Here is a 14347-nt window from a genome sequence, read left to right as displayed (position 1 = left end):
TTTTTTTTTTTTTTAAGCTGCATGACTTAACATGAACTTTAAAGTTGGAAAAAAAATACACATTATATTTTACAGCATTACAAAATGTTAGAAATAAGAATCCAAACAGATAACCTGTTGTCTCATATTTTAATTATATGAGCATAAATATATAGGCATTGTGAACAAAATAAAAATACAACACAGCATGATTTAATAACTTTAGGGTGTCTCCATTCTAGATATACTTACTTCCTTATGGGGAATATGAGGGTCCGGATGTCCTGTACTGGAATCTGGATCAAAGGGTCCCACATCCTCAACCATCCTGGAATGTTGGGAATGAAATGACCATTTGATTCAGGATGAAACAAAATATTTGTCGGGATCTATCGAGAGTAACAAGGCGTAAAAGGCAGAACCTGTATTAGTTGTATGGGAGTAAACATACAGTAACTATGGATCATACAAAGGCAATCACCCTAAACAGGTATGAAGCTTCAGAAGCACAATGCACTCAGATGCTATGTCAGAGGAAGTGTTAATGTAGCCTAAATGTTTGGTTGCTCATAAAAGGGACTTTGCTCTTTTTGCTCCCACTGCTCAAGTGGTCCTGCCATATTGAATAACACAATGTAGCATTTTGTCATTTGTGGTAAATATATAAAGCCAATGTCTATCAAAATGTCTGGAGATCAATCTGTGTTTCACCGTAGGGCTTTAAAAACAACCACTTAGAAGCAAATTAACTATTCATATAGTGAATTATTATAATAGAAACACATGAAGGGATTTCTGTGTAGAAATAAAAGCAAAATACAAATTACTCCTGATAAATCATCTCCAAGCAGCTGTCACTTTACTAACTCACTTTTTATGCTATTTTCTAGGTAGGCTACACAGTTTCATCAGCTCGACTGGATTTGATCACTTCTGATGGCATTTTTCTCTGATTACTTCTATGGTCTGGTATGTTTGAACTCTGAACCTTGTCAAATGGTTTTCATCTGCCATGCACAGCAGGTTAGTTGACCTTGAGTTAAGATTTCTGGCTGTTTGCAAGGTCAATAAAATACAGAAGGCCTTATTTCTTGGCTCAAATGTCATTATACTTTAGCAGAGATGCTGATTATCTTTGACAGGATAGGTCTATCTAAATGTACAAGAGCAAGAGGACAGCCATGAATAGGGTCATCACGGAGACGACACATTGAGGTGAAAAGAAAGGGAGAAAAGAGGCAAAAACGTATTGAGGTATAAGCAGCCTGAGCCCAGTTGAAGTGTGTTGCAGGACAAGGCTGCACTCTGGCGGCCGTGCAGACGTCTCGCCAGCATTGGGTAAACTTGTATTCCTATAGGCCCTATAAAATAGAATAAAGAAACAGGAGGATACTTAAATAAAATGCAAAATTGGACAGACAGACATTGGACGCGAATGCTAGCATTGGTTAGCTTTTAAAAAGAAAAGGAAAGAAAGGGAAAGTGTTCGTCTTCAGTCTATGGTCGGAACTGGCAGCGTTCGTCGTTGTCCAGGCAACGAGTACACGGATCTTCTGAGATGTTAGAAACAGTAAGATAGACCACTCCGTCACCGTTCTGTAAAACCGGACCAAACTGTCGCTGGTTGGCTAGGCCTATACACTTGCTACTTTATTCGAAACAGGAGCGAGTCCTCTTCGTTTTGCAGCAGCTACGGGGAGAATAAATATGGCAGGAGAGAAGTTTGAGCAAACTTTTTATTTTACTCCTCTTCCCTTAAAGATTCCCTCCTTCCTACAGGACAAAGACATTTCAGCACTGTTAATGAAATGGTAACCGTAAATAGTTGGCGACATATTTGACAACTTTTCTGGTATACCTGTGTTAGCTGTGGTGTTGGTTATCTTCAGGTCGTCTAGATAACGGATGCTTGTGTTTGTTCTTTTTAGGTCCATGTTTGGGAGGATTTCCGCTCAGTGCTACAGCTTTGACCAGACATTTAACCCTTACAACAGTGACAAGTTCGCACAGGTAAAACCCCCTAATAATAGATAACGTTGTTACTCAGAATGAATTTAAAGAAGGCTATTAGCTTGTATCCATAGGGCAGACTATAGTCTCTTATAATCACATAAATATGACTTTCATCATTCTCAGTGATAATTTTATTACTTTTTCCTACCCTGAAAATAGATTTAGTTCATTATTTGTATATATTTATTTATTTTGCAGAGAATGAAAGAAAAGATTAATTACTGGTTTTGTATTTTGATAAAATATTTAAAAAGCATTGTCATCACTCTGTATGCAGTGTTTCTTCAAAGATCCAGATGTGTTTTCCAGTTTAAAGAACATAAAGGATGGAGCCTGGGTGCCACTGGGTATGACTTAAACTACTAATAGTAAGAAATTGATCTCATCTCCTTTACATTATATCAGTTAAATGTGAAAGGTATGTGTGTTTCAGAAAAGGAAGTAGTGTGTGTCTCTGTGGAGCCTGTGACATGTACTCAAGTCTCCATGGACCTGTTTGACCCCATCTACCTCTGTGGGATACTGAAGCCCTCTGGATTTATAGTTAAATGCTTTCATGATGTCTACCCCGACTATGATGAACTTAGAAAGGTCACTCTCTCTTTTTTGCTCGACTGTCTGAATCATGTCTCCTTTATTTTTTTGTCTTTGTTGTTGTTTTGACATTGAGTGAGATCATATCTTTATCTGTTCCTCCAGATGTTGCAGGAGGAAGACTCTGAGCACTACTATGTAGTCGGGAGAGAGGAGCGAGGGGAGTTCCTGTTTCGACTCTTCAAGCACCTGTGTTTAGGAGGAGAGCTCTGTCAGTACGAGGACGTCATAGATTCATACATCAGCACCACAAAGCGAATCTACAAAGATCTGATCAGGTAGGTAGAACGTGAGCATCTTTATCGTTGGGCTTGAAGTATCCAATAGGTTGACCTTATAATCACTGTTTTTATTATTTGTTATAATATTTTATTTGTACCCTTTAATGCTTAGTGTTCAGAAGGATCCAGAGTCTCAGAAAATCAGTGTCATCTCCACAGTCCTCAAAGTCTGTGCCCTTGTGAGTAACTGCTTGAATGTCTGTTTTTGTCACCTTTTATGCATATACAAACATGTTTAAGGATTGACTTACAGAGTCAGAGAAAAACATTATTATTATTTTAACCTTTATTTCATCCAGAGTTATCCTATTGAGATACAAACATCTCATTTACAAGGGGAGTCTTGGCTAAGACAGCGTCAAAGACCAGACCATAACAAACAAAAATAACATCATTCAGTAAAATGAGTAACATTCACAAGTAAAACAATGACTACTTCTGATTGGCTAATGATACAAAGCAATTGTAATATATCTTGTATATAAATATTTAATTTGTTTACCAAACCTCTGCACTTATATTGATTCATTCACAGTGTAACTTGGTCACCATAGAGTGTAAGACATAAACTTTTCCTTTTATTGAATTAGCTGTAAGTTATGCATTTAAGACTTTTTTTAATGGTACCTTACCAACCACACCATTAGGAAAACATAATGATCATGCTGCTGTGTAGAAGCTCTATATTAGGAGATCTACATATGAGCTGTCGTTCCAGATTTACAAGAATGTCACACTTTGTGTTTATCTTTCACATGGAAAGGAGTCATAGTTCTTCTCATTATTTGCACACATTTTATATTTTTCTCTTAGGATGACTCTGGATGTTGTTACCCTGGAGGGCAGAAGGAGGAGCAGACATTTGCCTATTTGATTATTGACCCCTTCAAAAGACATGTGACTTTGTTTTATCACTGCTTTGGTGTCGGGGATTTCTCACTGTGATAGCAAAGAACAGATACATGGGGAAAACTGTCCCATGTAGAACTTACTAGACTCCTTTTGGAAATCTTTTTTTGTATCAACAAAACGTCAGATAGGGATGTAGGTGTCTGCTGCTATTTACACATAAAGATGCACAAACCTGTGTGTCTATTTATCGAGTTTATATACCCGTACATGATGGTATTTACTTGTATTCTGATTCTAGTCTTTCTTGCAATAAAATTACTATTTATAATAATTTAATGCCTTTGAGGCTATTTTATTATTTTGTGTTCTTTTTGTACACAGTGTTAAGATAGGCCTATTAGTGAGTTTGTGTGGCGTGGCGTGGCGGTGCGTGGCGGTGCGATGCGCTACATTATATGCCTCATTCACCTTCAGGGACAGTAGGTGTATTTTAGGGGACGTGAGCTGAAAAGTTTGTGAACCCTTGATCTAGACCACCGCCGACTAGACACTACACTTTCAAGGAAATACTTTCACTTTCAACTTGCAAGATAAAAGAATGGTGGTATAGTGGCTATGACTGCAGCCTCCCAGAGGTTCAGGGATCGAGCATTGACAAAAATGTTTTTTTTATTTTAAGGCTTTTAGGTTTGTGCGGGTGATAACACAGCATGTTCCTGTTCATAGATTTTTCCATGACAGACAATGGCAGGTAGGCGTTTCACCTGTTAAGTCAGCTTCACTGCAAACTCACTGCAGACCATGCATTTGAGCGAAGAGGATGTAGGAAGCTGTTTGAGAAAGGTCCAATGAGTGGTAAGTGTGAGTGTCCATAACAGGCCTACATTAAACACCTAACATCAATGCTTTAGTTTAATGCTGCTGAACACAAAAAGGCAATAAAAGTTCAATATCAGATTACATCATTCCTTTTTGTTCCACTTCTCACTCTTTGATTATTTAAACTTTTCATTTTACCTTTTTTCTTTATGAACCACTTTACCTTTTTATTATTTTGGGTATGTCCAAATATTTTGAATTTTCTGACTGAGTTCCACCAATAGAAGTAAAATGAATTATAATTTTTGTAAATGTCAAACAATATGCTCATGACAACACTTATAATGCTAAATCAAAAAAGAGACAAAAGCCAGCATACAGTCCAAAGAGCTTTATTAAAACAAATAAATTAATAAGTTAGTAATTTGAGCTATTTCTAACTGCAGACACATATTTCATATCTCTTTAAAGATCCAATACAGGTGTACATTAGACTAGAAAACAAGATAAGCTCCAAAGTTATTCAACGGCTAAATGACTTAAAATTGGAAGACTCTGCTGGGTTTGCTTATTGCTTTGATCAGTTTTTGTTTCATTTTAACAACTATTTAAAAAACCTACAAGAGCGGTTAAAGGGCAACGAGCTGGAATGTCAAAATGGCAGCAAGTCAGTGAATGATGGATGGACATCATGAAGATTAACAGCGAGAAGAGGAGAACGTGCACATCGAGGCATGCATACTGTAGCATTCAGTCGGTGAGACAATCAGTTACTGGGTTTCATACTTGGGTTTCTAGACTAGCTCCCCCTAGAGGTAGTTGTATGGAAGCCATATTTCTCTAAGGTGACATGCTTATGAAGGGACACACATGCCCGCAGAGCTAACAGATGTTCATGCCTCCTGGTGTTTAGGTACAGTGAGGGTGTTGATGCAAGGAGGTCCCGGTAGAGTCACAGAACATAGAGAATATTCTCAGAAAATATCAAAGATTGCAGCATTCATTTAAGACTTGTACCTTAGAAATCACGTTTTAAAACAATTTTTGATTTTAGATCTAGAAAAGATCAAAAAAAGCATGGATATTCTGTGAACTAAACATTTTAGAATGAGGAAATAGAAGGCACAGGTCATTTTCTTTCATGTTTTGACTCGAGACTTTTACAGGAGACATCCTAACGTTGTTTTATTCCTATAATACTGGGGCCAACACTGACAACAACATGCAAACTGCCATACATTTTGATGAAGTTCGACATTTCAAATGACAATGACATCATATCTAATAATGCCTCTGATTAGTAAGCATCTCTTCTATAATTTAGGCCAAAGCCATCTATTATTTTGTTTGGAAAACATTCAGAAATGACATAATGCCAACTCTCTAGTGATATTTTGTTCACTATGGTAACAAGAGAGTCTGATCATACATATATCTAAATAGACTGAGCTATGAAGTTTAGTTCTGATTATAATGGAAAAGTGGAGCTCCTGAGTCAACTGGCTTGACTGATTCAATTAAATGAATCACTTGCAGGGGCAGAAGAAATGTTTTCTCTGGCCAAATGCAGCACAATGATTTGTTGCTGACATTAAAAACAGACATCTCTTTGTGTGAGTCGGATCAGCTGTGTGTGGTTAAAGTTGTGTCATCAACCATGATTCAACTTGACAAAAAATACTACATTTATTAAAAGATCATATTTGACTTATTTAAATATATTATTTATAATCCTACATTCACTTTAATAACCAAAATCATTCATAAACCATCTATCATAAAAAACATTTTTACTATCATAGGTTACACAGAATTGAGTGCATGAACAGAATTACAGTAAACAATCAAAACAAAGACAAAAACATGTCATTTATATCAAGTGCCAAAGAACTTAAGTAAAGCAATTGCTTTCAATGTGTATTTTGTGTGTGTGTTTGTGCATTTTGCACTCTCCAGTTTTGTCCAAAAGCACAGATTTGCATCAAGAATCTTGAGGAAAGAACCACAAATTTGATTAAAAAGGACCGGAAAGGATAGTCGAATCCTTGCAAATTTTTTGAAGCTGTAAGACTGGATCCACTTCCTAAGACTTTTGCATTCATGAGGACAAAGGCCTGGAGTTCATGCATTAGACCAGGACGCTTTACAGTTTTTTTTATGGTATCAAAATTGCACAAAACTGGCCGAGGAGTCTCTACAGGTGGTGACTGCAGTAGACTAAGAGAAAGGTTGTGATGAATATTAGGCTGGATCTCTAAATGTCTAAATTCTGACTAAGGATCAGTAAGGTTTTATCTATAGAACTAGTTCATGGGACATGCAAATCTGGAGGACAGGCTGCAAGACAGAGAGGCTTAATGGGTGTCTTTATGAAAAGGTTACTGAAGTACTAAAAAGCAAAAGTAGCCTTTAAACAAAGCGAAGAAGGGATTTTGGACCTGTGAAAGTACATTTAACTCTATTATATCCTAAATAAATAGGACTCAAATGAATGGGCAAACGGGGAATAGCATCCCTTTTTTTTTGCATGTGGGCTTGTTGGAAACATAAAAGATGAGACCAAAGACAAAACACTGTACACATCGCGCACTTCAACACATTTTTCCTGCTTGCATTTGAGGTGTGTGTGTGTGTGTGTGTGTCCAGTCTGCCTGTCCAAGTCTGAGGGGGCAGATGCCCATGTTGAGGGATTCTTCTGCACTTTCTTTAAAATTCTTATTTTACAGTACGAATGCACAGTTGAGCAAGGAACCCATTTCATCATTCACATCACAAAGTGGGCAATTCTTAGTCAGTTCATTCAAGCAGCCAAGAAAAAAATAAATGACAATGGGGGAAGATGTTCTTCAAAAATTACAAAAAGCCACAGCCAAAGGTTTCCATATCTATATATATATATATATACATACATATAAATATATATATATATAAATATACATATATACATATAAACATATATATATATATGTAAATACACATTATAATGATATATTGAGGTTGGTGGGTGAAAGTGGTTCAGTAGTGGTTCAAGTCTTTAATGTCTTCTCATGTTCAGTTGAGAGGCTTGTGTGAGGTCCGCTTTGGCTGAGGCTCCTTCACAGGTGAAGCCCTCTAGTGGCCTCTTTCTGTATCAGCTCTGGCAACACATTCACTCTGGTAGAGAGAGGAGGTATGAAAAGAAAAAAGACATATCCCAGACTGATATGAAATCAAGTGAAGAGCAGACATTTGAGGCCTCAGCTGCAGGAGGACGTTCTGTAAAGGGTTTGTATTCGAACAGCCCCAAAGACTGCTCAGGTCAATGTCCTTCCAAGTTTCCGCTCTCTGACATGGAGATGTTGAGTGTGTTTGCGGAGGGGAAGAGGTCTCTTTGGTCCGTGGGGCTGTGGTAGTCGGATGTCAGGTCCGGGTCCAGGAGGGAGGACAGCGTGAAGTTGGAGGAGCCTTTCTTTAGGCACTGGGAGTAGAAGTTGAGAAGGAGGTCCAGCTTGTTCTCTATAGACTGGACCTGAACAAACACACACACACAAATACAGGTAGGAATGTGTGATTTTTCTCTGGCATTGTCTTTTATCCTGTTTTTCATGACACCTAAAGACTGTTTTCTGTCCAAATAAATGTATATATACTGTATGTTTTTCTAGTAGCATTGCAACACCTCTTCATTTGTGACTTTGTTAATCAAACCCTCTTGGAAGTTTTACAAAAAGAAAAGTTGTACAGCAACTTTCTCTTCCAAACACTTAATGGCATTCTGTCCTGCTGCTTTTTGCTGTCATGATTTGGTCTCATTTCATTTTGTATTTCAGCGTTTAGGTTTCCATGTTTTAATTTCTCCTGTCCATCCAAGTGTGGCTTGTTTCCCTTGTGTGTTTTTGTCTTATGTTTCATAGTTTAGTCTTTAGTGTTTCCTGTTTCCTTTTGTAGTTTCTTATCCTTGTGTTTCTTAGTGGTAATGTTACATTCTTGAGTTATGTGTGTCTTTAGTGTTTCATGATTTAGTTTGTAGTTGTCCTCAGTGTTTCTTGTATTGTATTCCTGCCTCTGTGTGTTTTCCTCCGTGTTGATTACCCTCATTGTCTTCACCTGTGTTATTAGTCTCACTCTGTGTTCCTTCCCTCGTGTTGTCAGATCATTGTTGTAAGTTGCCAGTGTTGTTTGTCGTATGTTGGAGTGTCAATGTTTCCTAGTGTTTTTAAGTGCTTATCAGTTTTTGGATTTTATCAGTTTGGACATTTTGATAGGAAGTTTTTGTCTTTTTGTTTAAATAAATAGTTTTATGAGTTTATTCTGCACTTGGGTCCACCTCCTTGTTTTCCCACACCCGTGACATTTGCGCTTCCATTGTTCTTTCGAGCCGCTTTTTGCCTGATCTACTAGATTACCGGTAAACGAATGCAATCCATTTAGAGAACACCTCTCAGATCAGACTCTGTTACCTGTTTCTCCACCTTGACTACACGGCCCATCATGCTCAGCTCATCCAGTGGGTCCAGTTCTGGCGGTGTCTTCTCTCCCTTTTCAGGACGAGCCTTCTTATCAGGCTGGACGGCTCCTCGCCCAATTATCTGGTCGACCCTTTTTTTTTTACAAAAACAACACATTACAATGAATATGAACAAGCCTAAAAAAAACAGATAAAGAATTCTGTGTATTTTCCAAAATGTCAAACATTTTACTGGAAGGCACAGGTAGCTCTGAAGGCCAACAAGAAAGTGAAGTAAACCAATATTATAATGAGAATAAAAACAACAATTACTCATGGAAAGATCCAGCAAGGGACCCTTCAGTTCTTGCCTAAACACATAAAACCATTATTCTAACTCAGACTTTTTTCTCCACAAAGAGGCAGTTTTCATCAACAGAGCAGCACACACCTCATCTGCAGGCTTTTAATACGTCCCAGCATGTCCAGGTGTCCTGCAGAGTACTGCTCTATGACGTCCTTCACATCATACGGGCGCAGCGTCTCCTTAAACTTCCTCTTGGCCACAAGGAACTTCAGGATCCTACACAAACACACACACACACAAACCAGACTCGCTGTTAATCCCCACAATGAGCCTCACACACCACACGCACACATGGGCGTACTGTAAACCTTTAGAAAAAAGCAGGGGCAGGACAGCTATCGAACAATCCGGGGACACCCTGAGAATAAGAAGATTAATTGCAGCCAGAGTGACCTTATCGTTCACAAACAGCCCCATAAAGAGAGAAGAGACGCTTGTACTAAACCATGTGGATATATTGTGGTGATGACAACATCTCCAGGAGACATTTACATGCTGCTGTATCAGCAATTAGCACAAACCCACAGATAGTAAAAGGCAACACACACACACAAACACACAGAAATCTGTAGAGGTTTCCCTGCTTTTTTGCTACTTTGTCAGTACAGCAGCCGTGTTGGTGCTACCTTTGCTCCACAGCCGCTCTCACTCATCCACACCCACATCCAAATGTGTGGAGGAATCACAAGGAGGAATGTCGACCCAGCGCTGCTGAACACATCACTGACAACACCCTGTGTCCTGTTTGGACGTTTGGCTGGTGGGGGAGCAGGATGTGCAGGAGATAATGGAAAGGACAAAGAAGAAAGTTTGTGTGTGTGTGTGTGTGTGTGTGTGTGTGTGTGTGTGTGTGTGTGTGTGTGTGTGTGTGTGTGTGTGCGCGTGTGCGTGTGCGTGCGTGTGCGTGTGCGTGTGTGTGTGTGTGCGTGTGTGTCTGTTCTTGGCGGGTCATTCAATTCCCCCTCTTATCACTTATGCGTTTAGAAGCTCAGAGATGCCGACTCTGCAGAACATACAGAAACATCACATGTAAGCCAGACAAAATACAGAGAGTCAAGCTGTCATCTCAATTGTTGATGGATTTCTCAACAAATCAGGATGATGGAGACAGTGGATAGAGAGAGAGAGAGAGTGTGAGGACAATGGAGAAGTTTATTGTCCTACATTTTTTTTAAGTAAGTCCTATCCCAAAAAACCAGACCACTGAGTCCACAATGATTCCTGTCTATTTTTGCTCAAAGATCAAAGGTCTGGGAAGCGAAAGATCAGAAACACTCAGCTGTTCTGAGATAAACGTTGCACACATTCACACAAAAAAACAAAACTATACTAACACTATAGCATTCCCCTACACACTCTTATAGTGAGAAGCATGTGCACACCAACACAACTACGCACACACCCGGGACAAGCAGGAGCAAAGTGACATTTGAACTTAGACACAGCGGGTCATTTTCTAAAATAACCTTTGTTGAGGTCTGCAGCGCTTGCACTACAGCAGCTACAAACAGTTTTGTGCAGAGACAACTTGCTGCAACAAAGAAGAAGAGAAGGTGTGAGTTGAAGGAGCAGCGGAGAGAGAGAGCAGGAGGAGGAGGAGGAGGAGGAGGAGGAGGAGATGCAGGTTTGCAGCTGGTGGCCTAGCAGCCATCAGCGCACTCTTCCTTCTCACGCAGCACTCTCTGTTTCTTGATGACTCCTGCGTTTGGGGTATTTTTTTGCAGGAGTCCTTTTCTAATTTTGCAGGTAGATGCAGATTTTTTTTTCCGCCAGGGTGGGTCTCAGGTGTGGGTGCAAGAAAAGGTTGGGGAAACGGGATAAAGGGTGGGGGGTGGACTTTTGATTTGTATCCTCCAAGGATTTCCTTGAAATGCTGACTCTTTTTCTCTGTCAATGGAGCAGCTTTCAAAATACATGGTCAGATTTGAGTGCACCCCACACACACACGCCAGAAAGAAAGTCACTGGCAGAGGTACAGGACAGCTGGCACTGCTCACTGAAATGTATGCTACCATCCTTATGTTGGGAACAAGGAGGCTTAAAAAACGTAGCGATGATGGCAGGAACGAGAAGTGTCATCCGTGGCCCAAAAATACTTGCACAGCTAGTCCAAATATTTTATTGCAATTCAGCAAAGGTGGAAACCTAATAGTCGACGACAGCAAGGTTTTATCTGAGACCTTTTAAAAATGACTGTTATGCTGACACTAATCCTAGGTGGGCCAGGTAGAGTGGGCAACTGCAGGGGCAAGTCTGGTGCTTTGCCAGAGTATGCTATTACCTGCTAAGCAAACAAAATATAATGCACAAGCTGCAATATACAGAACATTTAATCATTCTTTGGAGAAATATTTTGCCTACAGTATGACGATGACTTAAGAAGAAATGATTATTAATAAAAATAAGCATGTACAAGTGATTTAATAAAGCAGGATTTTTGTCCAAGGGAGAAAATGTGAGCTTTCTGAGCAGTTTTGGATTAATATGAAAATGATCAGGCCTCCGCTCTTCTTCTTCATCTTCTTCTACTTCATCCCTCGCTGTCTCTTCCTCTCCCTCTGAACATAAAAAGATGCAGCCAGGCACTGATAAACCACATGCATCTCTACAAAGGGAAGAATCAGCACTAATACTCTGTGCTATACAGACATCAGTTGTAAACCTGGCCTAGATGCTGCACGAGTGTGCATGTGTGAAACTGTGGACGTGTGTGTGTGTGTGTGTGTGTGTGTGTGTGTGTGTGTGTGTGTGTGTGTGTGTGTGTGTGTGTGTGTGTGTGTGTGTGTGTGTGTGTGTGTGTGTGTGTGTGCGTGAGTGTGAGTGTGTGTGGTGAAGCACCTGCTGTATGCATACCTGTGCTTTCTATAGGTACTCCCTCATTTCCCTTGTCTGCAGCGGCACAGAGCAGCTAAGGTCAGAGTTCTGCTGAGTCGAGTGCAACCTAAGACGGGGTCATTTAATACCCTCTTAAACAGCAGTATAATGATATCAGACATCATTTTATTTTTGATGCTGTATTAAAGACCTGGAAATATGCAACTGCTGTTTATTAAAACAGATAAAACCTTCAGCATAAGAAAATGTATTTATCAATTTAATAATAGCAATACTCCTAGTCATGATATTTTATATTTGTGTAAAGATTATGAAGAAAAAAAACGAAATGCAACAAATAAGGATAGATTGAAAAGAACAAATAGTAATAAGTGATGACGTCTAAGTGAATCATACAGGATTAGGTGAAAACACTTGTGAATATTTAAAAAAGTGTTTTCAGTGTATAATTAATGTCTCTAAGACACACTGAGTTTACTGACCACTTTAACTTAGTATCCTAATGTAGTAAAAAGTAAACAATTTGAAGATAATTAAAGACTTTTTGGGGTATTCTGGACTTATATGAAAGAAACAGTGCTGACACGGACATCTAACATGGGAAGTGAAAAAAAGGGGTTTCAGTTTACAGATAATGATCCGCTGATGGAACCGAACACAGGATGATGCTTTCAAAATGGAGTGAAATTTTAGAAGTCAGCCACCTAAATGCCTCACAATCTCTACTTTCTAAGTGAGTTAGCACATCTCATTTCAAGATACTTAACAATTAGTATTCGCTTGCTGCATTAGCAGATATTTGTACTTATTTCAATTTTCATATCTTCTTTATCTCGACCTGTCGGATGAATGTGATTTATAATAAATGTGAAAAGTTTTATTTGCTTGATGTGTACACTTGCCAAGAATGACTTTTTTGCAGTGTATTTCCTGTCACATGCACACACACTTCATTCAGAAGCTCTACAGAGTGCATATGACACATTATGCATCATGCTAACGTCAGAAATGCTGTGAAAGGAGCAGCTCTGACATCAGGGACCAAATAGAGATCCTTTATAATCCGCTCTCATCACACCTCTCTGGAGACCAGCCGGGCCCCAACACCAGATGTTCGCTTGCAGTTGTAGATTTTTCTGCCACCATCAGTGAAAAACTGTATTTCAGCTGTAGCTTTTTCGTGTGTGTGTGTGTGTGTGTGTGTGTGTGTGTGTGTGTGTGTGTGTGTGTGTGTGTGTGTGTGTGTGTGTGTGTGTGTGTGTGTGTGTGTGTGTGTGTGCTTAAGTGTGCTTTTGTTTGTGTGTGTCTAGGTTGTGCATATGTTATGTGTCTGATTCAACATATTGTTGGAAACTCTCTGGGGGTATCTAGACATTTGTGAAACAGAGGGATGTGTGTGTTTTGTTTGTTACACATCATGATTAATTACTAATTGTTATAATTTGCCTACAGAGCTTTACCTCACACACACTGTTCATGGGTTATGCATTGTTTCTTGTCTTCTTCTAGAACTGTAAGCGAAAGAAGGCAGTGCCCATTCATTTCAAGTGTCTCTAAGCACATGTTGTGTTCGAACACCTGACACTGACATACCACAGTGACATTACATCAAAGCAAAGTCTAACATTTACAAGGCGAGAGGACACAATGACAGCAGTCAATATCAATATCTGTAGTGCTTTTCATCAACTGTTATAACAGTTGTCCTTGTTTGAACTGCACCATATCATTTGTCATAATGTACTGTGATCGTCTGTCTGTGTAGGATTTGTGTGTGCAAGTGTGTGTGCTTGAGTGTACAAAAAGGCTACCCTATCAAGTCACCTTTCACATGACTGGCCTGCACGAGCTGAGCGACAAGGTCACTCACGGGAAATGACTTGGTCTCAATTTCCTCCCCTGAGTGAATATTACTGCTCTGTCAGCTGAATATGCACACGGCATAGATGGACGAGCAGCCAAATACCCGCTAATGCAGGCTGTAAATACCATGTAAGATCCTGAGCTGTTTATCTGGCATAACTCAAAATGACCTTATTCAATCAGTGACCTGCAGCACAGCAGGTCTGGTGAGTGTTAGTGATGAGATGCCATGTAAAGTAAGTGCCTTGCAAGTATACCAGCTAATGTAAGCATGTATGCACAGAAAAAATGTTTGGCTGATGATCTCAGATCTTAGAT

General features: G+C 39.4%; 2 protein-coding genes across 9 annotated transcripts in view; one reads left to right on the top strand and one right to left on the bottom strand.

Moving 5' to 3' along the window:
- Nucleotides 1–1279: 1279 nt before the first annotated feature.
- cfap300 (cilia and flagella associated protein 300) lies at nucleotides 1280–4047 on the top strand. The gene is made up of 7 exons (XM_061060018.1): nucleotides 1280–1790; nucleotides 1908–1989; nucleotides 2270–2339; nucleotides 2426–2583; nucleotides 2692–2864; nucleotides 2980–3046; nucleotides 3681–4047. The coding sequence occupies exons 1-7, from the start codon at nucleotides 1687–1689 to the stop codon at nucleotides 3810–3812; spliced, it is 786 nt and encodes a 261-aa protein (XP_060916001.1). The 5' UTR covers nucleotides 1280–1686; the 3' UTR covers nucleotides 3813–4047.
- Nucleotides 4048–6205: 2158 nt separating this feature from the next.
- The window catches only part of LOC132991272 (potassium voltage-gated channel subfamily KQT member 4), a 41513-nt gene continuing 33371 nt past the window's right edge, over nucleotides 6206–14347 (bottom strand). For all 8 annotated transcript variants that reach the window (XM_061059961.1, XM_061059963.1, XM_061059962.1 and 5 more), the window contains 3 exons: nucleotides 9416–9547; nucleotides 8978–9116; nucleotides 6206–8046 (listed from right to left, as the gene is read on the bottom strand). In XM_061059961.1, the coding sequence (XP_060915944.1) occupies nucleotides 7837–8046; nucleotides 8978–9116; nucleotides 9416–9547 (481 nt within the window). In that variant the 3' untranslated portion in view covers nucleotides 6206–7836. The remainder of the gene's footprint in view (nucleotides 8047–8977; nucleotides 9117–9415; nucleotides 9548–14347) is intronic.

This window comes from Labrus mixtus, chromosome 16, assembly GCF_963584025.1.
Source record: "Labrus mixtus chromosome 16, fLabMix1.1, whole genome shotgun sequence".
NCBI lineage: Eukaryota > Metazoa > Chordata > Actinopteri > Labriformes > Labridae > Labrus > Labrus mixtus.
This window is presented reverse-complemented; position numbering and strand designations above follow the sequence as displayed.

Bases quoted from the DNA above. Each gene is read 5' to 3' on its own strand.
- cfap300 (XM_061060018.1), top strand. From the start codon at position 1,687: ATGGCAGGAGAGAAGTTTGAGCAAACTTTTTATTTTACTCCTCTTCCC. The intron at 2,340-2,425 runs GTATGACTTAAA...TGTGTGTTTCAG, and splicing joins TGGAGCCTGGGTGCCACTGG to AAAAGGAAGTAGTGTGTGTC. The intron at 2,584-2,691 runs GTCACTCTCTCT...CTGTTCCTCCAG, and splicing joins ACTATGATGAACTTAGAAAG to ATGTTGCAGGAGGAAGACTC.